At 25.1% G+C, this 25351-nt stretch overlaps 1 protein-coding gene and 4 long non-coding RNA genes across 6 annotated transcripts; 1 reads left to right on the forward strand and 4 right to left on the reverse strand.

Annotated features, from left to right (window-relative positions):
- Positions 1 to 1230: 1230 nt before the first annotated feature.
- On the reverse strand, positions 1231 to 4072 carry LOC135145198 (serine/threonine-protein kinase MARK2-like). Its single transcript, XM_064077310.1, has 8 exons — positions 4003 to 4072; positions 3905 to 3948; positions 3782 to 3847; positions 3542 to 3647; positions 3371 to 3479; positions 3068 to 3256; positions 1584 to 1646; positions 1231 to 1312 (listed from the first exon to the last, which is right to left on the reverse strand). The coding sequence occupies exons 3-6, from the start codon at positions 3823 to 3825 to the stop codon at positions 3192 to 3194; spliced, it is 324 nt and encodes a 107-aa protein (XP_063933380.1). The 5' UTR covers positions 3826 to 3847; positions 3905 to 3948; positions 4003 to 4072; the 3' UTR covers positions 1231 to 1312; positions 1584 to 1646; positions 3068 to 3191.
- Positions 4073 to 4129: 57 nt separating this feature from the next.
- Positions 4130 to 5015, reverse strand: LOC135145139 (uncharacterized). Of its 2 annotated transcripts, none has more exons than XR_010283341.1 (4): positions 4930 to 5015; positions 4443 to 4623; positions 4269 to 4379; positions 4130 to 4207 (listed from the first exon to the last, which is right to left on the reverse strand). It is a non-coding gene; the product is annotated as an uncharacterized LOC135145139 (long non-coding RNA). The 2 variants fall into 2 exon arrangements; XR_010283342.1 differs by having other exon boundaries at positions 4443 to 4613; positions 4930 to 4988.
- Positions 5016 to 10080: 5065 nt separating this feature from the next.
- Positions 10081 to 11124, reverse strand: LOC135145146 (uncharacterized). The gene is made up of 4 exons (XR_010283347.1): positions 11002 to 11124; positions 10883 to 10948; positions 10435 to 10506; positions 10081 to 10154 (listed from the first exon to the last, which is right to left on the reverse strand). It is a non-coding gene; the product is annotated as an uncharacterized LOC135145146 (long non-coding RNA).
- Positions 11125 to 18880: 7756 nt separating this feature from the next.
- On the reverse strand, positions 18881 to 19505 carry LOC135145144 (uncharacterized). Its single transcript, XR_010283346.1, has 4 exons — positions 19448 to 19505; positions 19172 to 19321; positions 19004 to 19116; positions 18881 to 18950 (listed from the first exon to the last, which is right to left on the reverse strand). It is a non-coding gene; the product is annotated as an uncharacterized LOC135145144 (long non-coding RNA).
- A 4003-nt stretch (positions 19506 to 23508) lies between these two features.
- Positions 23509 to 25221, forward strand: LOC135145186 (uncharacterized). The gene is made up of 3 exons (XR_010283352.1): positions 23509 to 23578; positions 23829 to 23887; positions 25140 to 25221. It is a non-coding gene; the product is annotated as an uncharacterized LOC135145186 (long non-coding RNA).
- The last annotated feature ends 130 nt before the right edge of the window (positions 25222 to 25351 follow it).

Here is a 25351-nt window from a genome sequence, read left to right on the forward strand (position 1 = left end):
CCCACATCTTTTTTTGCAAAGTTGTTTATATAATATGAATTTAATTTTTTTTTAAAAATATTATTTACTTTTAGAGTTAATTATCTTTTAAGACTTTTTTAAGTTTTATAAATAGATAATAATAGTATAGTTAATATATATTAATTTCTTGTTTGAAAATTATAATAGATCAACTAAATTTGCTAATATTTTTTTATATAGTAAAATTTAACGAACAATAATTAAATATTATTACGTTTTTTTTAAATAATTTATTTAATGTAATATTAATTTAGTAATTAAAATTTACAGGCATTGCAGAATTTTCTTTTTTGCTTAATTATTAAATTAAACCTTTATATATATATATATATGTTAATTTTGCATGGTGTAAGCTGATATATTAAAATCGTTGCGAATAAAAGTATTTAAAAAAAAAGTAACAAAAGTTTTTTTCATTTTTGTTAGTACTTTTATTATAATAATTATTTAACTTAATATTACTTTTGAATAAAATAATATTAATAAGATTATATTTAAAATTATATAATTAAATAAAAAATAAAATTTATTAAAATAGAAATATAAATTATTATAAAAATTTAAACATTCGAAAATTAAAAACTCGAAATCGTTGAAGAATAAAATTTTTGTGAAATATATATTGAAGGTAGTATGAATTTTTGAATAACAAGGGATTTAAGTAATGTAATAAGTAAAATTTGATTATATACGAAAAGTTTATTATAGACATCAAAACTAAAAAATATATACATTAATATGATAAAAAGTCTATTTTCTATTATTATCTGATATTAATAATTTATAAAAATATAAGAATTCATTATTATCAATTCTTATATTAAATGTTAAATTTCCAATATTTAAGTTTTGCTTAAGCGAATGATAAATAAATAATATGCAAAAATAATTAGAAATATTAAACAGTTAATTTTTAAAAACTTTTAGTATAATTTATTAAAAGTTAATATATATAATATATTCTTAAGAATAAAATTTTTAATAGAAAGTTAATAATATTAAATTATAATATTATACTCAATAACAATAGTTGAAATATATACATCGCTTATATAAAAGATATGAAAAATTTTATTATATTAAAGCTTTTTAATAAAAATATATATATGTACTTAATAACTTTTATGTATAATCTTATAATAAGTTTTAAAAATAACTGAAGGAAAGGTTTATATTATTATATAAGTATAAATAAATTAAAAGTTAAACCGTTGAGTTTTTCAGCTTCTTTTCTGTTTCGAGCCTCAACAAGTAAGCAATAAACATTTTTTATTTTGCTTGGAGAAGCGGCCTTTAAAAAAAGTTGTTTTAAAAACTTTATATACTTTTATTATAAAAATAAAAAAAAAGAAATAATATTATAGTAAAGTTTATTATTATAGCAAAAAATAAGTAGAAGACATGCGTTAATTCTACTAGCGTAAGTTTTGTTATAATAAGTTCTCTTTACTGTAAAAAAAAAGTTAATTTAAAAAAAAAGTACTCTTAAAACTTTTATTATATATAAAATTTAAAAACATTTATTTTATAAGAAGTTTAGTAAAAGTAAATATTTAATTTACTTTTAAAGCCCGGAAGTTCAACTCTTCATCATTGAAATCAAAATCTTTTAAAGCATTGAAAACCTGTTATAGAAAATATAAAGGAACTATTAAATAAAAATTAATTTTTATAATTTAGTTTACAGAAAGTTGTCAGTTTTATTAAAGGATACTATCTGAAAAACTAAAAAAAAAATTTTTTTTATAAACATTTTAACTTTTAAAAATTTATGAGAATAAGAATTTTTGAAAAAGGGAGTAAATCTTTTTGTAATAAAGTAATATAATAATTATAATTTTGTTCAGAAAAACTATAAAATTTTTTATTAATGCTTTTTCTAAAAAAAAACACAAAGAACCTATAAAAAAATTCTAGGAAAAAGAGTAAAATTTATTAATATAAAGTAAAGTAATGATGATAAATAGTAAACTTTCGCAGCATAACTGAAGGTTAAGTGGAGGTTATTGTTATAAAAGTTTATAGATGCAACGACTCGCTTTTTTTTTTTATTAAAAGGAAAAAGAGCGAGGACATGTGAACTTTTATAGAAACAAGTTGCCCTCGGCTTAACCCTTAATGTGCCTTTACTTCATACGAGCTATAAAAACAGTTAATGCGTTAAGAAATTGTTTTTTTTTTAAGTGATGATTATATATAAATTTATTCCTTATTAAAATTTAGGGAGATGGTAAGTTTATGTTTTACTTATTTATTAAAGTTAATGTGTGTATCTTTCCTTTTTTTCCAATATATATAGTTGTTACATATTTGTACTATTTAACATCATGTATAAATAATATTAATTGTGTAACTATAAACTATAAATAGTAAATTTATCTAGTTTTAGTAATCTTTATAAAAAACTTTTTAGGTACACAAGTTTTTTCTATGATTATATATGGTTTAGTAGTTTTGTACTATTTTCGTTAAATAAAATAATAAAAACAATATTAAGACTTTGTAAATTTATAAGGTAACTAACAAATTATTTTACAAAAAAAAAATAATCTGGATGTTTTTTCCAAAGAACAGACCACTTTTAAACGACTTTTATTATCAAAAAAAAAATGAAAAGTATATTTTGCTTGCCTTTAAGTAGTTATGCGGCGTATTGAGTATCAGAATCATTATTTTTTAAAAAAATTTGTTATTTTTAAATATGAGTTAGTAAACTACCAATTTTTATATATTTCTAACTTATTTTTTTACTATTAATTTATATTATAAACTTTTATATAAATATTAAATATTTAATTTCTTAATATTAAACATTTTTGTTTTAACACTGATACAAACAATATAACTGGAAGGTAAACCGTTTTTATTAATACACTATATATTTATAAATTTAATAATATATTAATAAAAGTATAATAAAGTCTTTATATGAATTTTGTTAGTTAAAAAAAATCAATAATAAAAAAGATAAATAAAAGCACAATAAGTAAAGTTTCCTAATATTATATATAATTATGTCGGGTGCCGGAAGGTTTTTATTTCTTACTTCTCTATCGATGTTGTGTATTGGCGTCTCTCTGGGAATGGCCAGGTCCACTGGCGGTTCCGCGTGACCTTCCATGACCCAATAGTGATGGCGCACGCCTTCCATACTTATACGTTTCTCTGTATCACGAACAATCATCTTTTTTATCAAGTCGCTTGCTCCAGTTGGAACGTACTCGGGCACTGTACACTGTTAGTGAACAGTTCAGTATATTATATTTACTAAAGGAAAAAAAAATGTTTGATTGGTGGCAACATAATTATACTATCCAATTGGAGGTGGCCAATTACGTAAGTGACTTACTTGCGCTTTGATTATGTGTACTAATAAGTTTTTCTAAGTTTGCAGCTTGAAAGGGCAGCATTCCCGTGAGCATCGTGTAAAGAGTTACTCCCAAGGACCATATGTCTACCTTATTGACAATAATATTAATAAATAAATAAAACATCTGGAAAAAAATAATGAGTTAGTTACTTTTGGGCCGTCGTATTTTATGCCCTTTAGTAATTCAGGGGCCGCATAATGCGGAGAGCCCAGAAACGAGTACATTGCTTTGTTTTCATCATAAGCATTTGTAAAACTTGTTTGTAAGGGAAAAAAAGAGAAAATACTATAAATCTCAGAGTACAAAAGTTTTAATTAAATTTTTTTTTTATAGTTTATAATTTAGTAAAAAGTCTAAAGAGTATTTAAATCGTACAGATGTTTTACAACCCGAAATCTATTAACTTTGGTATTGTGTGAGTTTCATCAAGCATAATGTTGGCCGGTTTAATATCTCTAAAATTTAAAAAATAATTGATTAAAAAGTTTTTAACGGAAACATTGCGCTCTTACCGGTGAATAATTGAGTTTTTGTGCAAGTAGTCAACCCCGGAAACCTAATTTTTGAAGTAAGAACTAACTTTTTTGTTTGGAATTGATTAATAATCAACTATTTGACGAAATAAGAGGCGACAAATATCTTCATCGACTTTACGATTTTCTTGACTATCAATATAAGCCTCTAGAATCTCCTGATAAATTGGTTAAAAACAATCAAGAATCAACAAAAATTTCTCTTAAATAACCTCCAGGGATATGCTCTAAAATTAGTAAAACTTTAGGGCCTTGGACCATCGTATCAATCATTTTAATAATCTTTTTAACAAAAGCACCTCTAAGTTAATCAATAATTTAAGTCATCTTAATAGTCAAGTACGTTGGGATGGTAAAGCAAACGACTGAAACGAATTTCTCTCTTTAACAGCTTAGTTCTTCTCGTTTTCGATTTTTCTTCCCATTTGGAGGTATCTATAACTTTAATAGCCGCCTTCGTTTCCAAAAGAATATTTAAAAAAGTCAGGTTTTTCTACTTTAGACTATTAAAACTTACCAATTTTCCAGATTTGTTATGTTTTCCTACGAAAACATCTCCAAAGGATCCCTCCCCAATTCTCTTTACGCATTCCCAATCTCCAATGGATCTGGTTGCTCGGCTCATTATAAGTTGTTTTTGCAGAACCAGGGCTTTGTTTTTATTTTATACAAAATAAGTTCTCTCATCCTAAAAGCAGCTAAGTTAAAAAATGTTTAATAAAGTTAAAAGTAGATTACATATACTCAATATACTTTCATTAATGTAAACCCCTATTAACAGCTAGGAGTAAAAAATCTTTAAGTATATTGTTCTTTGAACTTCAAACAATCAAACTAACAGTTATCCATTTATGTTTAAAGTTAAAATAATAATAGTGTGGTTACTCTAGTTAAAATCAATTTTAGGAATGACTTAAAGTAAACTTTAGTTTCATTTTTTTAACAAAAATGTAATATCTACAACATGTTTTACTGCTTTTAAGAAGCAATATATAAAAACTAACCAAAGAACAATCTACTGTAGCTTGCGCAGATTATATATATGTAAGTGTTTCCTGTAATAAATTTTCCCTTCAGGGCGTACCTTATTTTAATGTATCTATTAAAATATAAAAGTTTACTAAGGAAATTTTGATGTACATCTAGCTCTCTCCTTTAATAGTTTAAGTTGTCAAAAAACAAAGTATATTTATATAAATTAACCCTTATTTTCACTATCAACCTCAAGTATAGATTAAAAAAAAAAAGATTCCAGGTACCTACTGCAAATAGAGTTGCAAGTAGCCAAGTTTTGGGCCTGAACTTACCACCAATCCTTAATCTTTTTTCTAAACTAATTCGTGATATTTTATAGGATCTCTTCAGTGGCCCCTTTAGTGGTGAACAGAGTCACACCTGGTTTAACGTAGAAACTGCAAAAGGAGATATTTATTGTATTGTTATGTATTTTTAAAAGGGGGAGAGAAAAGAAAAGTTCATTGTTTTACCTTTTTTCTCATTTTTTTTATATTAGAGAAAGTAATACTTCTTCTGGGGCTCGGGAGTAAGTTTATACGAACTATATTTTTTAAAAACTCAACGTACGTTAAAGGTTTCAACAAAATAATTGCTTATTATTGATGCCAAGTGGTAATTTTAAGCGCTTAGTATAAAAATTAGTTTACATCAGTTTCTCTAATAAAAGTTCAAATAATATTATTCTTTATCATTGGTTTTATCGAAATATCGACGACCTTTTCAAATATATTATATACTAACCTATAAGACAGAGAACAAACTTTCAAAACTATCTGCTAGATAAATGGCTGCAATTTTTTTTGCTTTTAACTAATCTAGTATGTTACCTTCTAGAAGAATGTGCAACAATAGTCGTTACGAAACTGTGGTACTAATTTAACTATAACGAAATCTCATGTTCATATAAGTGTAAACGTGGAGAAAAAAGTGGTTTGAGGTGAATTTTACTTTTTTCCTTTTTCTCGATTTTTTTTTGTTTAGATGGTGTTAACAAAAACTTTACCAAAATAGTTCAAGTTAAAACAAATAATATTTTCTTCTAGGTATAGTCTAAGTTTATACTTTATAATATATTATAAACGTAAAAAAACTTATTATTATTATAATAACTTTTCTCCTTTTTATCTAAGCGCCTACCTGGCCAAAAAATAAAAATAGATTATAAACTTAAGTTTGTTAAGTACTTTTAGTCTGTACAACTTAAGGTCTTATATTATTGCTTTCGTAAATTACCTTTAATTTTAAAAAGTTTGAATTTACATGAGATTTTTAATGGTGAATAGCTTTATAACTCTGTTTTGTGACTTTAATATTAAACACGGCTTAACTCAAAAACTTTAAGTTTTAATTCCTTTAAAATTTATAATAATTTCTCAGTCTAAGTACTTTTAACGAGTCAGACTAAAATTCTTTTAAATTTACTATATATATTTTGAAGAAAAAAACTTTGATTATTTATGAAGAATAAATCAAATAACTAGAAGTGGAAATTTTAGTTAGTTTCGTTCTAGTAAAGGACGGAACTACGAGTGGACTAATACTATTTATAATTTTGTAGATCCTTTTATTTATCTAATAAAATGATTTTTAATAATTATAAAAAAATTAAAAGTAAAAGATAAAATTATTATAATTAAGGATTAAAACTAAATTTTTTATATATTACATTATTTGATAGTTTGATAATTCCTTCAAAAATTATAGTACCATCTATTAAAATCTATAAAGCGTAATATTTTCAACTTTTTTTAAATTTATTCCCTAATTAATTATTTATCTAACTTATTTTTTGTTAGTTCGTATTTACCTAAGTCTGTCTTTGATTTTATATTATCATAATTCTTTTTAAAATTTATATTTCCAGATGGGGTAATTCCCTTATACTGTGCTTGTACTAACTTATATGTAAACTTAACTTTTACTTTTTACTGTGCTTTTATAACATTTAAAGTAACTATTTATAATTTTTTCTTGGCTTAATAAAATTAAAGTTGTTATATATACTTGCTTTAAATGAAATTCGTTATTGCTTGTTGTGGGTGTTAAAAAAAGATGTATAAACATATAAAACATTATTAAATACAACTGCTTAGTTATGCAGCCGTCCGTTTACATTTCCATTAAATAGTTCAAAAGAAAAGATGCTTGATGTCAGAAAATTCCAAAAACTAATATTACTAATTATTTATACAAGATTTTATTTTTTAGAAATTTTTAAGAAATATTTTTCAAATAAAAATTTATTACTATATTCTTTTTTGGTTTTTAATCAATTTTTACTAGCCATTTATTTTTATGAAATTTTTTAATTATTTGACTTTACAAAAAAAAATTTTAATGGTACGTTAAATTTATTTTGTGGTAGTTTAATTCCTTTTTACAAACAAAAATTTGTTATAAAACTTTTAATTACAAACATAAGTTAGTATATTTTATATATTTTATTAATAGTTTAATAATAATAATAATAACGTTCAGCTAAAACCTATATAAAGAATTCTATTTAAAGTCCACATGCTTTCAAAACGCTTTTCGAGCTATCAGCCAAAAAATCGTCAGCCGTCAGGGCTAGTGGTGGGAAACACGCTAACGCTAAAAGTCATTGAATAAAAAGGATTATAACCCCCGATAATTGGCTGAGACCAAAAAAACGCCCAATTTAAGGAGCTAATTGGTTTATCTGTTGAAAAAGTTATTTGTACACTACCACAAAAAGTGATAAAAAGTATATATATTAGAAAAATGTAAAAAAAGATATATAATATAGTTTACACAAGTAATTAAAGTGGTATTACCCTTATAAACATTTCTAGGTTTGAGTTACTTAAATAGTATATTGAAAAGCTTGAAATTCTGCTATGCTAACTACTCTTTAAGTATTGATAGTAAAACGTAAGGAGCTTTGTATAACGTTTAAAGTTTATTAGAATTCTATAATTGCCAACGTTAAGATGAAGCATAATAAATAGAAATAAGTAATATAGAAAATAATAAATTTCAATTTTTAAATGTTAAAAATCTCGGCGCTTAAAAAGTTTTTTTTTATAATGAACTTTAAAGATCGTTATTTTTTTTAATGAAGAATTTTTTTATAATAAACGAAGGTAAAATTATTATAAATTTCTTATAAACAATAAGATACTATAGAATTTATAAAAATTTGATAATCGTAGGTGATACTCTTTGGTAATATTCTTTGGTATTTAAAATAATATGATTACCCTTACCATTTTAATCATAATTATTAGTTTATATATAGTATACAACAAAAGAGTTAAGACGATTTTTTTTTATTTTATTAATACTATTGAGTGAATTTTTTTAGCTATTGCTAACTTCTTTAGGTTTAGGCTTACAATAAAGCCGGAGTAAAAGCCAGAAATATATATATTTCAACTTGAAAGATCTCGCTTAGAACTATACAAACAAGCCTGCTTATTTTAATATTAGAAAAAAATATACTTGCGCTATAAGTAAGCGTTTTCCGACTTTATATTAAAAAGAGATGAAATAATTATAATTAAGATTGTTTATGATATTCGAAGATGGTGTTTAAAGGTTTCATAAGAGTCATGCTCTTCTTAAACTTCTTTGCAAAAAGAAAATAAAGTTGTTAACTATTACGGCTAAAACAGGTGAAAGAGTTATGCTCTTTCTTAAACTTCTTTTGCGGTATATAAATAAGGTTCCTAACCGTTAGGACTAACTCGATTACTATAAATAACTATTCAAAAAAGAAACAAAATTACTAATTAATCCCATAAAACGAAAGAAAAGAATAATCAATTCTTCTATAGGAAAAACTAAGGTAATTACACCAAAGAGAACTTTTTCTTAACAAAAGAATGGGGCTAAAAATGTTAATTAAAAGGTGTAGTACTTGTATAGTAAATGCGAATAGCCCCGCTATACTATGTTTACTTTTTCTAGAAATTGTTATAAAAATTAGCATCCTCCGCTCTTGTAGCTGGTGTTAATTAAAATATAAAATGTAGTGGAAATATTATATATTCTACTAAAACGCTAAATATTATCTCCTGTACAAAATAGTGATTTATACTTTTTTTTTATAAATTTTGTAATTTGATTAAATACTAAACTGCAAAACAGTGATCCATCCTTTTTTTTCATAATTAAAAAGTTCTACTATGGTTATACTTTTTCTTTGGAAAATGAAATAAAATAAAAACTAATAAAAACTTTTTTTTGAACTTATACTATAAAGAAGCAGGAAAATTGAATTTTTTAGATGAAAATGTAAGCAATCAGTGCAACAGTGAAACCGTTTCCTTCAATAAAACTCAACACCATTAATAAATCCGTGCAAAGCGCAGGACAATTCAGAACTACTTTCTGGCTTTTTAGGCAAAAGGTTTAAAAATCTATCTAATTGAAATTTTTTTTCGGATTCAAATGGATCAATAATTTCTTTATAAAGTTTTCCTCCTGAATAAGAGTTATGGCAATTTTTTCTCGTAAGTCACAACTTTATCTTCAAAAGTGCACTTTAAAAATTGTGAATATACAAGGAATTTAGAACGTAGGCAAACTATAAGGTTCACTACAGCACAACAGCGAAATTGTGCAAATGGCGTAAGAAATTTGTAATTAGTGTTAATTGCTTTTTAAAAAAATTAAAATTGAAAAAATTAAAAATTATCAGTTCTGCAAACCAAAGGAAGCAAGAAAGCTCGAGCGGAAAGAAAGTTATCGAATTATAATTTTAATCCCTTAAAAAATTAGTTTGACTAAATTATTTTTACGAAACGAAACAATTTTTTTTCAAAAATTAAATACATTGGGAAGATGCTAAAAAGCTCCCGCTGGAATTAACAAGTTAGAAGAAAGGTGCCAAGTACGAGAGAAAATTTAAAAATTTCAATGATTGTTATTAAAAAAAGTTACAGAGATTATAAAGTTGGAAGCCCCTTCTAACTAAATTCAGTAATTTCAGAAATCTCATAGACGTTAAATCTCTATTAAAGTATAGAGTAAATTATAAAGAAAAATAAATGTTAACAAATAAGCTAAACTAAAACTTTTATTAAAATAACTATAAATCAATTAAATTAAAATTATATACGATATTAAAAATTGGAAAAAGTGAATCAGATTAAATTTAGAATAGAAAATTTACATTTTTTTTTAGTAAATTCCAAGCCTTGAAAAACTTTCTCTATATATTAAAGTTATGCCAATGCTAAAAAGATTCCTTTAAAGATGAAATACAGTATAAGGAATATAATAAACGTAAAATAAATTTATAACAATGAAAATACTAAATAATAAATTAAAAATAATAAAAGTTATATTAATAATAAATATATATATATATATATAATTTATATTATTTTATATAAAACTATAATAAATGTAAAAAAAATTATTATAACAGTAAAAATATTTAATAAAAAATAATAAAAGAAAACTATATATACAGTAAAAAACAAATATAAATTTAAACAAAAAAATTTAAATATAATAATTAGTACAAATTTGTCAACTGACTGAGAGATTTAAACATGTAACCGTGAAGCCCTTTTATATTATTTTCGGCTAAATGTCTGAAGCAATTTTTAAAAATATATAATTAAAAAAACTAAAAGAATAGGTTATAAATATAATAAAATTTAATTTATATAAATTTACTTAAATATTGTTTAATTATAAATTATTATTATTATCATTTTAATAATATATAATAAAATTTATTAATAAAATCTTTTATTTAGTATAAATATTATTTACTTGAACTTATTTCCTCCTTTATTTTTTTCTTTTATTTATTATATAATTTTCGTATTTATTTATTAATATTTACTTTTTTAATTATTATTTATAAATTTTAAAATTAATTCAGTTATAAAAAAGTTAATTAAAAAAGATTAAAAATACAATTATATTTAAAAAAAAATAAAAATACACGAAAAGCAGAATTACAGATCTCGCAAATCAGGAAGATGACGAAACGCTTTAATTTCCGTAAATTTGGTTTTTTGCAGAGCCCTAAAAATATTTAGTTCCGTTAAGAGTTTCTTTTTATAAAAAAAATTAAATACAAGTTAATAAATAGGATAAGCCGTAGAAGTCATCACCAATGGAAGTAGTAAATTGGGAACAAGATCACTATAAATTGAGGTACGCAAGCAAAAAAAAAATTAATTTTAATATTTATTAATTAATTTACTGCACAGCATTAATATTATACGAATTGTACGTATGCGTATAATAATAATATCCTCCAACGTTGGAAAGTGATTTAATCCTATATTTTTTAAACTTGGGTGTTAAATTATAAAAAATAGAGAAAAGTAAAAAAAAAAAAAAAGTTAAAATTAATTTAAATTAATTTAACACAATAAAATTTAAAAAAATTATAACTGATTTGCTATAAAAACTTTATATTAGAAATAATTTATATTAAAATAATTAAAACATTTAAAATGTCTAAATTATATTTAAACTTTTCTTATATATCTTAGAAAGAAAAGAATATTAAATTTAAAAGTAAATTTGTTCAATATAGAAAATTATTTCTTTTTATTTAGTAAAATAAATAAAATTATGTAAAACGTAAATTTATATAAGTTTAACTAAGTAAAATAATAAAGATATATAAATTTATCGAAATGTATAAATAAATTATAATAATAATATTTTTTTATGAATTCTCTTTTTATTTTTACTAAAAAATGAATAAACTAATTACTAAATTTTATTAATTTTTAACGAAACATTTTATTATATAGTTTCAAGTCCAGTGTTCGCTAATAGTCTATAATTAATATATTAGTATTTATTTGTATTTATAGTAAAAATCAAAAAAATATTTAAAAATACAATTTATAAATCACATTTTTATTAACATAAATATAATTAATAATAATATTTAAAGGTTAGCATTGAATGATTCGAAGTCAATTCGAAATGTGGCGCAAATTAAACTCCAGGGTCTTACCAAAACAAAAACATTTACTAAAAAAGATTAATGATATAATTTTACTAAATAAGATTTTAGAGAGTTTAAAAAAAGGTTAAGAGAAAGATTGAGACTTAATTAAAATATGTTTTAAGCTTCAATGCGTTATAAAAGTGTTGAAGGCTTAAAAAATATATGAATGAAGTATATATTTAATTAAAAATCTAGCGGTATTTATAAGATTAGATGTAAAATATTTATTCTTCAAATAACTAACTAATATATTATAGATAATAAAAAATTACAGCTAGCAGTTAAAACCTTCACACGAGTACTCCTTTAATATTACCTTGTTGACAAGGAGACACAAAAAGCTTTTTAAAAACAAAAATATTAGAAGGTAGTTCATTATTCTTTTAAAATATAATTAGTTATTAAAAAAAAGTCATCTTTAAAAAAATAATTTTTAATAAGAAGTGGAACTATTCGTATTGTAGAGGAAATACTAGTGACAAAATTTTGTTTATTTACTTTCTAGTGCTCGAGCTCGAGTCAACATATTTAATACTTTGAGCTTTCCATCTAAAATAGTTCAATTCATTCTTTTAGTAGTAGCTACATGTTCCGGATTTTCTTAGGAAATAGAGTTCGTGGGCAGTTTTTGAGGCCTACTATCACCTTCTCTCCTTGGAGATGCGCTTCCCCGCTTTTATATATAAGTCATACATTATAAATGTTTAATTTTAAACCAATTCAGAAATATGAACTTTTTTTTAAAAAAAGTAAATGGTAACGACGGGTTTCCCTATCCTTCACATTTTCAGACAACAAGGATTGAACTGAAAAAAAATATTTTATTTATAAAAGACTTAGAAAACTATTGTCGAAAAAAGTGTTAGATATTTTAATAAAAATGTGAAAAGTTAAAAAAATATAAATGTTGCTTAAAATAATATAACCGAAAAAATCGTATTTAAATCGAGCTGTTCCAAAGAGTAATTAAAACTATAAATAAATATATTTGCCTTCTGCCTTGGGGTCACACAAATTGGTTAAAACTTTAGTTAAAGAATGAGGCAAAGTATAACTTTATCGAATAGTTTATCTATGGTTAATTGGGCTAGGTTTAAGCGATTAAAAGGAGAGACTCCATATTAAATGTTCCTAAATAATAATCTGCTAGATGAAACCTAAGGCCGAGGAAATATGAACAAACCGGAATACTTGCTGAATGCAGCTATCTAGTGTGAATTTAAAAATATATTTGGCATTAATTAGATGGTTATTAATTGTGTTATTTTAACTATATTAGTTTCTGATATAGTTAGAAGGATGTGCGTGTATGTTTTTGATCATATTTTATCACCTTGTCTTTGCAAGAAGCCTATGCCATAAGATGTTTTGGTGTGTTCATAGGTTTCATTGTAGTCGCATTCTTGTATATTTTAGACATTATTTTTTACTACTTCTAATAAATTATCCTTGATAACTTTAAAAGGAAATATCAAAACTAGCCAGAAGTTGAGGCTGGTCGTTAGGTGCCGTTATTTAAAGTATGGGGCCTCAATACTTATCAAAAGGATGCTAGCCTTCCCAAAACATTCCTTAAACTTAAAAAAGGTTATATAACTTACGGCTAGTAAAGCTCTGCGGAGTTTAGGAGTATAAAATAAATAAATTTATTGAAGTCAGCCGTAAAGGTATGCATATATATGTGGTTGTGATAGTGGCATCTGTTAGTTCTTTTCTTGGTGATAACACTGTATAATAAGCGACTATATAGGTATAATAAACATTATTTAACATTAAGAGGTTATATATAATATTTTTAAAACCAACTCGTATGTTACTACACACAAGAAAGACCCAGCTCGCGGGTAACTAAAACTACAGGTGTCAGGGAAAAGAGAAAAAAAGAGCTGCTTTCCTTGTGACTTTTATAAATTTACCCTAACCTTTAACCCTCACGCCTCTGTAAGTTACAATTGGCTCGGTTGAAGTCGGTGCGGCTGAGCAATTTAATAGAAATGGTTCGTGTACGTTAACACTAAAAGACCTCATACTACAAGCTGGAGTTTTAAACGTAAAGGAGATGAATTCAATATATTAAGTAATTTGGAAACTCTTAGTTCATAACTGTCTTCAATGCAAACTGTGTTTTTTTAATTTTCTAATTTTTTTTTAACGTAATTAATTGTTTGACGAAACAATATTTTCTTTAAATAAACTCATTCATCCATGGTAAGGCACGCGTTTAATACACGTATTCTTTGCAGTTAAAAATGTTCACGTTTTTTTCTTATTCGATATACCTTCATTGTTGATTTGTAAGCAAATAAATAATTAATTGGTGGTTCAGTTTAAAGCTAAACCGACTTCCTCCTGTGGGGTCCAGCCAGAAGCTCTTATTTCTGGTCCCCTCAATTCATTACTAAAGTAGTAATCGGGTAAAATTTAATATTTAGTACACTTTCCATCATAGGACTGCTTCTTTGGTTTCTGTATAGTTCTTCGTCGATTTTTTTAACTCATTATTAGCATGTAAATATTATTTTATACCATATAAAGATTTAAAGATCGTAAATTTTGTTATATCTGAATTAAATGATAAGACAAAGAGTGGTTTAAGATAGCTTAACTTATATAGGGTAAAATATTTAAACATAAAAAATAATAAAGAAATGCTTGAGTCTCGAAGGGATAATTCTAACATGGTTAAGGTAAGAGTTCTACCAAAGCTGAACAAAACTATTCTAATAAGCCTAAAAGAAAAGCTAAAACTATAAACCTAAGAAACTAGGGGGAAGTAGCTTGAAGAGACAGAACTGAACTTAGCAAACTAAAGGAAACATTGTTAACGATCTAAAACTTTCGCATTCCCTAAGCATAGATTAAATAATGGACTATGTTTGCTTTCAATTTTAGAGAGCAAATTCAAAACTGCTTTAAAATTCAAGCTTTTGTCTTAGCACGCCATCGTGAGCTATCGTGCACTACCCCATACAAGCAGGAAAAGGCAGTTAACCTGGTTTTTATATATAGTTCATATCCTTTAGGTTATTATTCTAAGGAACTTCCGGTTTACTATGATAGTAACGTCTTTGATGTCACTAACACTTATCCGAAGCATTCACACCCGAGATCCCTGAAACCCCAGGCACTAGTATTATAGCTCGTAGTGTTTTCTATAATTAATCATGTACGCATTTATTGACTACTCGCATATGCCTTTTTGGTATGGGCTGGTAATATTTTAATTGTTTGTTAGCATTAGCTTGCTATGGTGGTTCGTATAGTGTAAGGCAACAGCTTCAATTCGTCATCTTTTAATTTAGATTAAAGGTTTTCGCCGTAGCTAACTAGTTAAGAGAATTGAAAAAAAAAAAATTAAACTCAAGGTCGTAAGTTTTAATTCTTACCGGCGCCAATCCCTCATAAATTTTAATAAAGTCCGGCACCCACAAAAAATATTTGCTGTTGTTAAAAATTACAATTAATTCATGTTACATGTGTTTTTGTTCTACAATTCTAGTATTTTGCTAGTTTACTTGCGATTTTGTTTCATCTTTTACATTGAATACAAGAAAAACTACACTCTTTTGCGTTAAGGGATACTAAAAGCTGTCGGAGAGTGAGACTACGACTGAATTTATCTTTAAAAGTATTAATAACTATTTAAAAGTTTTAAGATCTGTAAGCGAGGTGACGCGCTTTTGCCTGGAACTAAATAGGAATCGCAAATAAGCTTTTACGCATCCTTCTTAAATTGCTAACTCTTACTTTTTTTTAGGACAATATTCACTAACCAAAATACACTACCTGTTTTCTTTTAAAAAAAATTATACAGTTGTTAGTTTTTATTAATCTAAAGAAGAAAGACATCGAAGAAAAAGTTATTGATATTTTTTAACGAACTTAAGAATAGAGATAGTGAAATGCTTATAAATCAAGCGGTTGCGCAATCGGAACTTTCGGTTATCCTTGTTTAGGCAATCCATTGCTGATTCTTTTACCTCAAGTAGGCAGCGTAGTTTTACACTTAAAATCACGTGTTTTTTTTTCTTCCACAAAGTAAAAAATCCTTTTTACTTTCTGTACCTTTTTAAGTAGACCGTTCTGAAAGGTTATAACAGTGGCGTTAGTTTTTGTTCATATATATTTATTAGATGATTTTTAGAACAGTTTTATATGTTTTATCCGACAAATTTCTTTTTTTAATATAAGCTTATCGAAAATTATGGTGTTCAATGCCGAGAACCATTAATCATTTAAGAGGATGACGAAAGTAAAGTTACTATGGCGGCCACATTGACCTTTACTTGTTACTGGAAAGTCAGAGGTATGATGGTGCCATCTGAGCATTTTATCAGAAGCTTCCAGTTGGTTTATAATTTTTAATTGCGAACTGTATTAGGTAGCAATGTGAATTTTTCCAATCAGAAGAAGGCATATGTAGAACAGAAGCGACTATCTAGTAAGTGTTAAGGAGAAATTAATTTTTTTTTAAGAGCGCTGTTACTAATACTTTAGCCAAGTGAAATAATACGACCTGTTTGTTCTGATCGCTTCCATGTAATTTGCAAAATAAAAATTAATGGCGTTCAATAAAAAGCTTAATTATTGCTTCCGTAGTTTTACAGGAAAAACTTTAGAAAATGGTCCGTCTTTTTCCTTTGTAAATCATAATTTCTTTAGTAGTTCATTGTTTTTATTTTCTTTAAAAAAAAATTTTAAGTTATCTTTAATGAATATATGTATTAAAAACTGCAGATTATAAGTGTGATATTAAGGTTCAGAAGTTTAAAACCAGGCGTTTGTTATACGAGTTACCTCCTTATAGAGTTCCGTTTGCTCCTCTTAAAAGTATTCGTTTTTATTAAAAAAAAGACTTTGTATATTTATTTTTATATATAGTGTTTTTAATTATTGGAGCTGGAGTTACAATGGGAGCTTCATTCGCGAAACATTTAATATCTTTTTTGGACGAGAAGGGATATTCTTTTGACGTTGAAGATTAATAAACCGATAAAACTTAAACGAACATATAGCATTTCTCTTTAAAGTTAGCGATGAACAAGTTTTAAACTTTAAGATTACTTTTTTTTTTACAAGGCATAAAAATTTACTTATTAATAACGGTGCAAGTGTATTAAGCACCCGAAAAATACTAGTAATTTAACTGATACTAAGGCACACGAAATATATAAGTTAAACGTAATTGGAGGTTATTGTATAATAAAAATCAGTCTACAACCCTTTAAAGACAAAAATTTGGTCTCTATGCAGCAACTATCTCCTTTAAGCGCTATAAGGATAGATAAAAAAATGTAGGTGAACAGGGATTTTGTAACCTTTTTAGCTTTTTTAACTCGAATTCTTGATTCAAACCTGCTTAACTAACAAATTTTTTGTTTTGTTATTGTCCCTTTTACAATTATTTACTTATTACAAACGATTTTATCAATGCTTATAAAATTTTACCTGTTTTTACAAATCATATTTAATAGTTTTTAACTTAAGTATTCCATTCTATAAAGAGTTTAACAATTAAACAAATACATAGTCGAGCTTGCATAGTCCAAGTGGCCTTGGTATAGTTATATGTATTTATTATATATATATATATTAGAATTTACAGCAAATTTGAAAACTGAGATTGTAGCTTTGCTTGAATTATGTAGAAGAAATATACTTAAAAAAGAGGTCAACTTGTGGAATAATGATGAGGGTAATTGTAATAAAGTAAGTCAACAAACTAATATAGCGCTTTTTTAAAATAGTATAGAGATTAAGTTTGGAAACATGCTTATCTTTATATATTAATAACAGCTTACTAGTACGAAGAAAACCCCTTAACCCTTTAGGATAATAAGGACATAATAAGACCTCTCACCGCCTACTTACACTTAACATAATTTTAAGGCACCGGCATAATACGACTGGTCTTCGAAAGAGGGCATGAGCCTCAGTTAAATTCCTCCTCTTCTGTAGGGGTTAAGGCACGGGCGCGCACCATATATGCTCTTTATAGAGCTATAACGATTGACCAGCAAGTGTTTATAACATACTTGCAACTTGTCGGGTGCTTTGATTAGTCATTAAAATCTTGCTTGGAGGAAGGCTTGATATAGGGGGAATATAGCGTTACTCGAATTTTTGTTAGACTCCAATTGAGTTGTGGTGTAGGTCGTACCTGCATTGGAGAGTACGATGGATAAACACGTATATCTTATTTTAAAAGATTAACATACACTTAAGTGATTTAGACTTCCTTCGCCATTTTTTTTTTAAAAATGGTTCGAACTAATTATTCCTTAAAAAATAAAAAAGTGGTGAACAATAAGGAGCAGTTGAAGATATTTCTAGGTAGTTGTTGATTCTAAAAAATGTGCAAGATATAACAAAAAGGTGTCTGAAATTTACTTTAAGTTAATAAGAAAATTAAATTCTTAATCATACTAGTAATAGAGCTCTTTTTTCTTGTCTGCTGTGCTGAGAGCCTATCGGTGCGCTTCATCAATTTTATTATAAAAGGCTTTCAGTAAACTGCACTTTTAATTAAATCTTTTATTGACTCTGCTACTAAAAATTTAATATTTTATATTTTATACTGAAATTTTGTAAAGTAGAAAGTAATTTTATCTCAGGCAAAACCATTTTATTAATTTTTTAGTTTTTTTAAGGCCAACATATTATTGCTATTCCTTTTGAAAACTAAAGTTAAGTTCATAAAATAGTAAGTTTATAAAGTTTCTAAACAAGGTTAACAAAATTTAATTTTATTTTTAATTAATTGCATAAAAATTTGTCATGTAAAATAAATCTTAACTTAAATAAAATAGGGCATACTATTTATAATATATATAACTGAGTGGGATAATTAAGCTTCTTAAAAAAAATTAATTCATTTTAAAAACAAACAGAATGCTTTATATAACTGGTAAATAAATAATTTTATTGCGAAGGTAATATGTTTTCAGCGTATAAAGCAATGATTACCATCAAAGCATATCCAAAAAAGAATCCAGAATTAATTATAAAAAAAGATAAACTTTTATTTAGCGGCAAGAAATTATTTAACTGATGCAGCTAAAGAAGTAACATTTAGTATGATTTATCGTAACTTTAATAAAAAATATTACCATTTCGGTAAAAGCAATGTACAGAAATGTACCAGCAGTAAAAAGAAGAATGTATGGAACGCTTTTTTCACCACTTTGCCAGCCTACAAATACTCCTAAGAAAGCCGTAAGTCCTGTTTTTTTTATTACAATAAATATAATTATTGTAAAATTTATTACTTTTATTACCAGAAATTAAGTTTGCGAAAAGCGCTTGCCATTTATTTAACCCATTTTCTATAAGTATAGCAACATCACCAATTTCATGAGCGACTTCGTGTAACATAATAGCTATCGAAGACGATAGCCCACTCGAAAAGGAGAAATTAAAAGAAGCGCCTTTTTATAATTATTATTATTATTATTTTATTTTTAATATTTTTCTATTTATATTTTATAATAATTTTTATTTATTGTTTATAAATGTTATTATTACTATTATGATATTTAATTATTAAATAACACCTATCACTACGCCGTCCACAAACTTATGAAGTCCAGCTGCTACTAAAATAAGCCAGCCCATAGAAGTCAGTCGCTTAAACCACGGCAGAGCTTTGTTGCCTTTGTGAGTGGCCAATTGGGATTCTGCACAGCAGTTCTCATGTTTCAAGCATCCGTTGATATTATTAGTAAATTGTATATCGTTGTTTTGCTTAGAGTTTGTCTCTAGAGAGATCATGAATTAATAAAAAATATATTATAGTTAATGTGAAAAATAATAGAAGGAAAACCAGAAATAGAGGTTGAGTCGTGGGAATGCCCCAATCCAAATATGCTCAAACAGTTCTCTATAAGAAATATGGCGTAGGCGCCTAGAAGCACAAGACTAGACCTTTAAATTTTACATAATATAATAATAAAAGTTATTAGGTAAAGTTGATTTATAATTGAAGTAATTAATAAATAATGAAACGTGCAGGTTTCATATATATAACAGTTATATAAAGTCCCATAAACTAAAGAAGAATGCAATACATATATATATATAACTATGAATTATTTTTGTAAACCTAATAAAAAGTGCAAAAAAGCGAAAAACTTTATAATATTACCTAAAGATTAGTTGTTTTATGGAGAATGTGTGCTCATGAGAGTTTTGAATGTGATTTTCATGTGAACTAGACTATATATATTAATTATAACTTTATAAAGAAAGACTGCATATTAATATTATACATGCGAATGCAGATCAAAACCCTCAGGGATTAGGTGAAGCAAAGCATCGCTAACTAAAACACTAATAGCTGAAGAAGTCAAAAATTTGAGAATATATATTGCAGTGGATCTATTAATTTTTTTAATCAAAAATGGAAGCCAAAATGTTCCCAATAAGCATATTATAGTGTTGACAGAAACAGAAGCGACTGAGTAGCCTAAAACCTTCGTTTTCGCTGGGTAATATACAAAAAGTGTAAGTCATGTATTTATCAAGTGTATAATAAGCTTTTAATATATAATAAGATATAAAAAATATATCTATTTATAAAAAATTACATAAAATTCAGTATAATAAGAACTTAATACTTACATAAATAATTAAGTTTGGTCATTTATACTTAAAACCAATACTCAAGAAAAAGTGCATAACATTTAAAGAAAAATTCTTAATAATTTTTGTTTTAATCAGCCTTACAGAATTATGTAAGTTAAATTATTTTATATGGCTAATATTTACAAGGGTAATAGATACTTTTCTGATAAAAATAATTATTCTAATAGCAATAAATTATATTAACTTGTATAATTACTAGTTTATAAAAGTTTTGTAACTAATCAGTCTAATAATAACATTAAGAATTGCGCGATAAATTATACTAGTCAAATAGATAATATAAATAATTATCTTGTAGTTCACGCACGTTTTTTAGAAGCTTTTATTTAAAACAGGATTAGGGTTACTTTTTCTATAATTAGTAGTGGTGATTCGAATGCATATTGTGAGTTTTCATTGGGTAGTAATATCAATAAATGGCTTATTTTAAGCTTCCAGAACTTTGAACACTTTTCTTGGAAGGTAAGTTTAACTGTTTTTAACTTCTGGCGCTTATTTGTGATGATTAATTTTTGAGAAACTTTGTTAGCCTGAAAATGAATCTTATACTTATATTTATAATAAATCAAGTGTAAGACAGTCGGACAGCGTAAAATTGATTGTAATAGCAGTAGTTTATAATTTTAGCAAAATAAAGGCTTTTTAAATTTTTAATTAGTATATAGTCTTTACTCTGTAAAATTAACTTAAGTTAATTAAACTTTTTAAGGATAAATTATCAAACTCTTATCTAACACAAGAAATTAATCATTTTAGCAAAGTATTGTTTTAATATAGTATTCTAATTTGCTTCCAGAATATTTAATCAATTAAACTTTATTTTTGGTAAGCTTCGTAATTAAAAAATTAGAAAATGTGGTATTGGAATAACGATCTTCCTTACATTTCATTTCTGAGACCATTTTTTTCAAATTTTTAAACGTCCTTAAAAATTACCTCGTACTAGAGTATGTCTTTTAAAGGTTTTTTATTATCTCTTTGCCATTTAGGCTGACATTACTTCTAATTAATATATATATAATATATGTAAAAAGTTTGTAGTATTGACAGAAATAAAACAAAACAACTGCAGATCTTGTTTGATTAAAGATTTGAGAATATAAATTTAACTTAATTAGATTATTTTACCAATGTAAGCTAGTGCTTTCTCCAAGTTTAAAATTAAGCGAAAAATTGCTTAAACGGGTGCTGTAATTAGATTTTATAATCTTTATATATTACAAAAATCTTTATACTGCACAAAATTGTAACCGCCTGGTAAGTATGAATAAACTGAAATTTTGTATTGATTTATACCATTTAAAGGGTTTAGAACGTCCATCAAGTGCGACGGAATACCGTGAAGTAAAATTGGTGTAAATGTATTTTTGTTATTACTTTTTTTGTAAACCATTTAAAACATTGCAATATAAATGTTGAATCTTTCTCGTTTCCACTTCAATTAGAATTAAGGTTATAATATCTAAGAACTATCTAAGAGAATCAGTAATCTTTGTTTGAAAAGGGGTCACAGCTTTATGGTAGTCTCCCAGATACTAGCCAGAGGCTTTGAGACAATTTTGAAGATAACGGAAACCCTATTATAAATAATAACTTATAATAAAAAATTTTCTGACCTGTTACTTCAACTAAAATTTGAAAAGAGCTAAAGACTTAAAGCTTTTAGCCAGTATTAGAGCATGTTATCATCAATCTACCTTTAAGTTACTAGGATAAATATAAAAATATTAAGTTTGATAAAGTTTTGGAGTACACACAAACATTTCGTATGATAAGCGGACTTATTCCTCAGACCATAGTCCCCCCTTATGAAATATAGGAACACAAAAAAAATCTTTTACACATCACTGCGTGTCTTTTTTTGATATTTTATGAACCGATTTTCAAAGCATATTGACGCCTCGTGCAAAAATCTCTCTTGTCTCCCAAACTTAAAAAATCAATGAGAGCCCTCCAGCTCTTCCGAAAAATATCTCAGCTTCCGACTTTGACTATTTATTAAAGTTTAAATTTCTGCCAACGCCATTTTCTTTAAGGGTGGCGCTATCTAAAGTTTAAAAAAAAAAACTTAAACCTTTTTATATGTTACAAAAAAAAAACCTCTTGTGCTATGGTAGCCACTTTTTAAACTATGAGCGATCCAACCAAAAAAGTATAAATTTTATCTATTTTTTATTATAAAATATTCTTTATAATATTCATATGTATATTTCTCTGCATTGTTTTTGTCTTATTTGTTTAATTTTTTTTTTAAATAGTTCACTTAAGTTGTAGAAGGCTATCTATTATTAACATAGTAGAATTATAAAGTTAGATTATTTATTATACTATATTATTTGTAATTTAGGGTATGTACTAAAGTACGTTAAATATATATATAAAGCCTTTTTTAAAACAAACTACTATTGCTGAAGATGTTGTGGCCTCCCTTGGACAAATTTTCCCCCACATTGATAAAGAACTTTTGAAGGAAGTAAATTAAGTCTTTTTTCAGCTGCTTACATATTGTTTATTACTTTTTTATATAAATTTCTTTACTTAATTTATATTTTACAGGTGATTTTGTCTTGTGATTGTGATTTAAATCGAGCAGTGGAGGCGTTAACCCCTCAACTCATGATTTCTGAATCCCCACTGTCACCTAAAGTTTTGCTCACTTCCAGCACAAATTTTACTACAACTATTGATGATAACATAGAAAAGATTGAAAAAAAAGATAATGGTGATAATAATTTAAATACAAGTAAAATAATTTATAGTGTTTCTTCATCTTCTGCAGTAACTACTTATCGGAGATCGCAAGCTCAAGTAAAAAGAAAAAATTTATAAGAATTCAACTTTTTAATAATATACTTTCTATTAAAATTTTATATGCAGAAAAGCAAACTTTATGAAGAAAGTTTACAATTTCTGTGTGAACTTTTTCCAGATTATCAAAAAAATGTATTAAATGATTATTTACAAGTTTGCAGATCTGTTGCTTGTACGGTTGAGTATATATTTAAGACTCGAGCTGAGTCCCATCATGCCGCTTCTGAAGAGTTATTTTTACTATAAAATTTTAATTTATATTCCTAAAATTATATTTATTTAAGTAAATATTTTTTATAATATAAATTTTTTAATTTATTAATAAAAATTAGTTAAGTATATCTTTAAAACTACAAAGCAGTTTTGAATTTATTTTTTGTTTTGAAATTAATTATAATTTTTTATTAATAAAGTATATAACTTTTATTATTAAATTTATAATAAATTTTTATTAACCAAATTTTCTATTTTCTTTAATAGAAATAATTCATTTTTGAATTATGAAAATCAGGCCGATTCTTTTTTTTATGATGATATGGGTATTCCTATTTTAAATTATTACTTTTAATAATTTTTTATCACAATTATAATAGAATACTTTTCATTTTTAATTATTTTGAAATAAAATTTTTATTTATTATTATCACTTGATTTATTTTCCAAAGTTTACTTTTGAAACTATTGTATATAACTAAAATAAATTTGATTTCTTTTTGGAATGCTTGTCATTATAATATATTTTGGTTTTATATAAATAAATTTTCTATAATTATTACTTTATATAGTTTTAATTTGATATATTGTATGCCGATTTTAATTAAGTTTTATAAATTTTATTTGCTGTATTATTTTTTATTTGAATTTTTTGGGTGTTAATTTTTATTAGTAAATTTTATATAAAATTATTAAAATTAGGAGATTTTTATAATATTTTTTGTTATATTTTTTTTTCAGTTTTAATTTATCACTCTTTTTGTAGTTGTTATTTGATATTTATGTATTATAAACATATTGCCTTATCTTATACTTTATTAGAAAACGTAAAATTTATTATAGTTATTAACATAATTAGAAACTTAAACTTTTTTTTATTTTTTTTTACTTTCTTTTATGAATTTGGTAACTTTGCAGTTTGTGATTTTTTTCAAGAAATTAATTTATTTTAATTATTTTGATTTTTTGTTTTTATTAGTTATAAAGCATTTACTTTTAAATTATTATTTTTATGAATTTTTTATTTTACTAATTACTTCAAATTTCAATTCCTTTTTTCTGGTATTTTTGTTATGTTTTAGACAAAACTATTTACTTGGTAACTGTCATCTTTTTGAATTTTATTAAATTATTTTAATTATTAAAACTTTTTTTACTTCGAAAATCTAATTTTTCTTTTATACTAATAACTTTGTAATTCTTCAAATAAACTAACTATTTTTTAACTAATAACTTTTTTCCTGCGCTCTGTTGCTAAATTTATGTTAATTTTAATGGTTTAATTAACTTTTATTAGTTAAACACTTAAATGGTTTTGGCGCAAAGCTATAGTATTTTATTTTTATAATTGAATATTTTACACTCAACTGGTTGTTTTAATTAATTTAATTTTTTTGCTTTTGATTGGTCATTTAATAAAAGTAAATTCCGCCAAGATATTTTTGCTGACTTTAGCGCCAAATTATTACTATAAATACGTTTTCTTTTGTCTTTTTTTTAATTTTATTGAGCTTATATTTCTTCTGTAATTTCAACTGGAATAAAAGTAAATTTTTTTTATATCAAAATATATTTTAGCTTCAAAATTTCAGTACCAGCATTTACACGCAATATTTCCCGATGTGGACCAATCGCTACTGTTGGATTTGTTCTCTGATAATACGTTTATTTATTTTAATGGATTTATTGTTCTACTAAAAATTAATGAAGTTTTTAACCTCTCTTTTAGTTTTTTATATTTATAGTGTTATACTGATAATGATTGCGTATTAAATTTTGTATACCCGTAA

This window comes from Zophobas morio, unplaced genomic scaffold (genome assembly GCF_036711695.1).
Source record: "Zophobas morio isolate AGI-343-1 ecotype UQ-CSIRO unplaced genomic scaffold, CSIRO_AGI_Zmor_V1 ptg000131l, whole genome shotgun sequence".
Lineage (NCBI taxonomy): Eukaryota > Metazoa > Arthropoda > Insecta > Coleoptera > Tenebrionidae > Zophobas > Zophobas morio.

Excerpts from the sequence above, each read along its gene's own strand:
- LOC135145198 (XM_064077310.1), bottom strand. The coding sequence starts at position 3,825 with ATGCTTGATGAAACTCACACAATACCAAAGTTAATAGATTTCGG. Across the intron at positions 3,648-3,781 it reads CCAAAGTTAATAGATTTCGG|TTTTACAAATGCTTATGATG; the intron begins GTTGTAAAACAT and ends CTTACAAACAAG. Across the intron at positions 3,480-3,541 it reads TAAAATACGACGGCCCAAAA|GTAGACATATGGTCCTTGGG; the intron begins GTAACTAACTCA and ends ATTGTCAATAAG.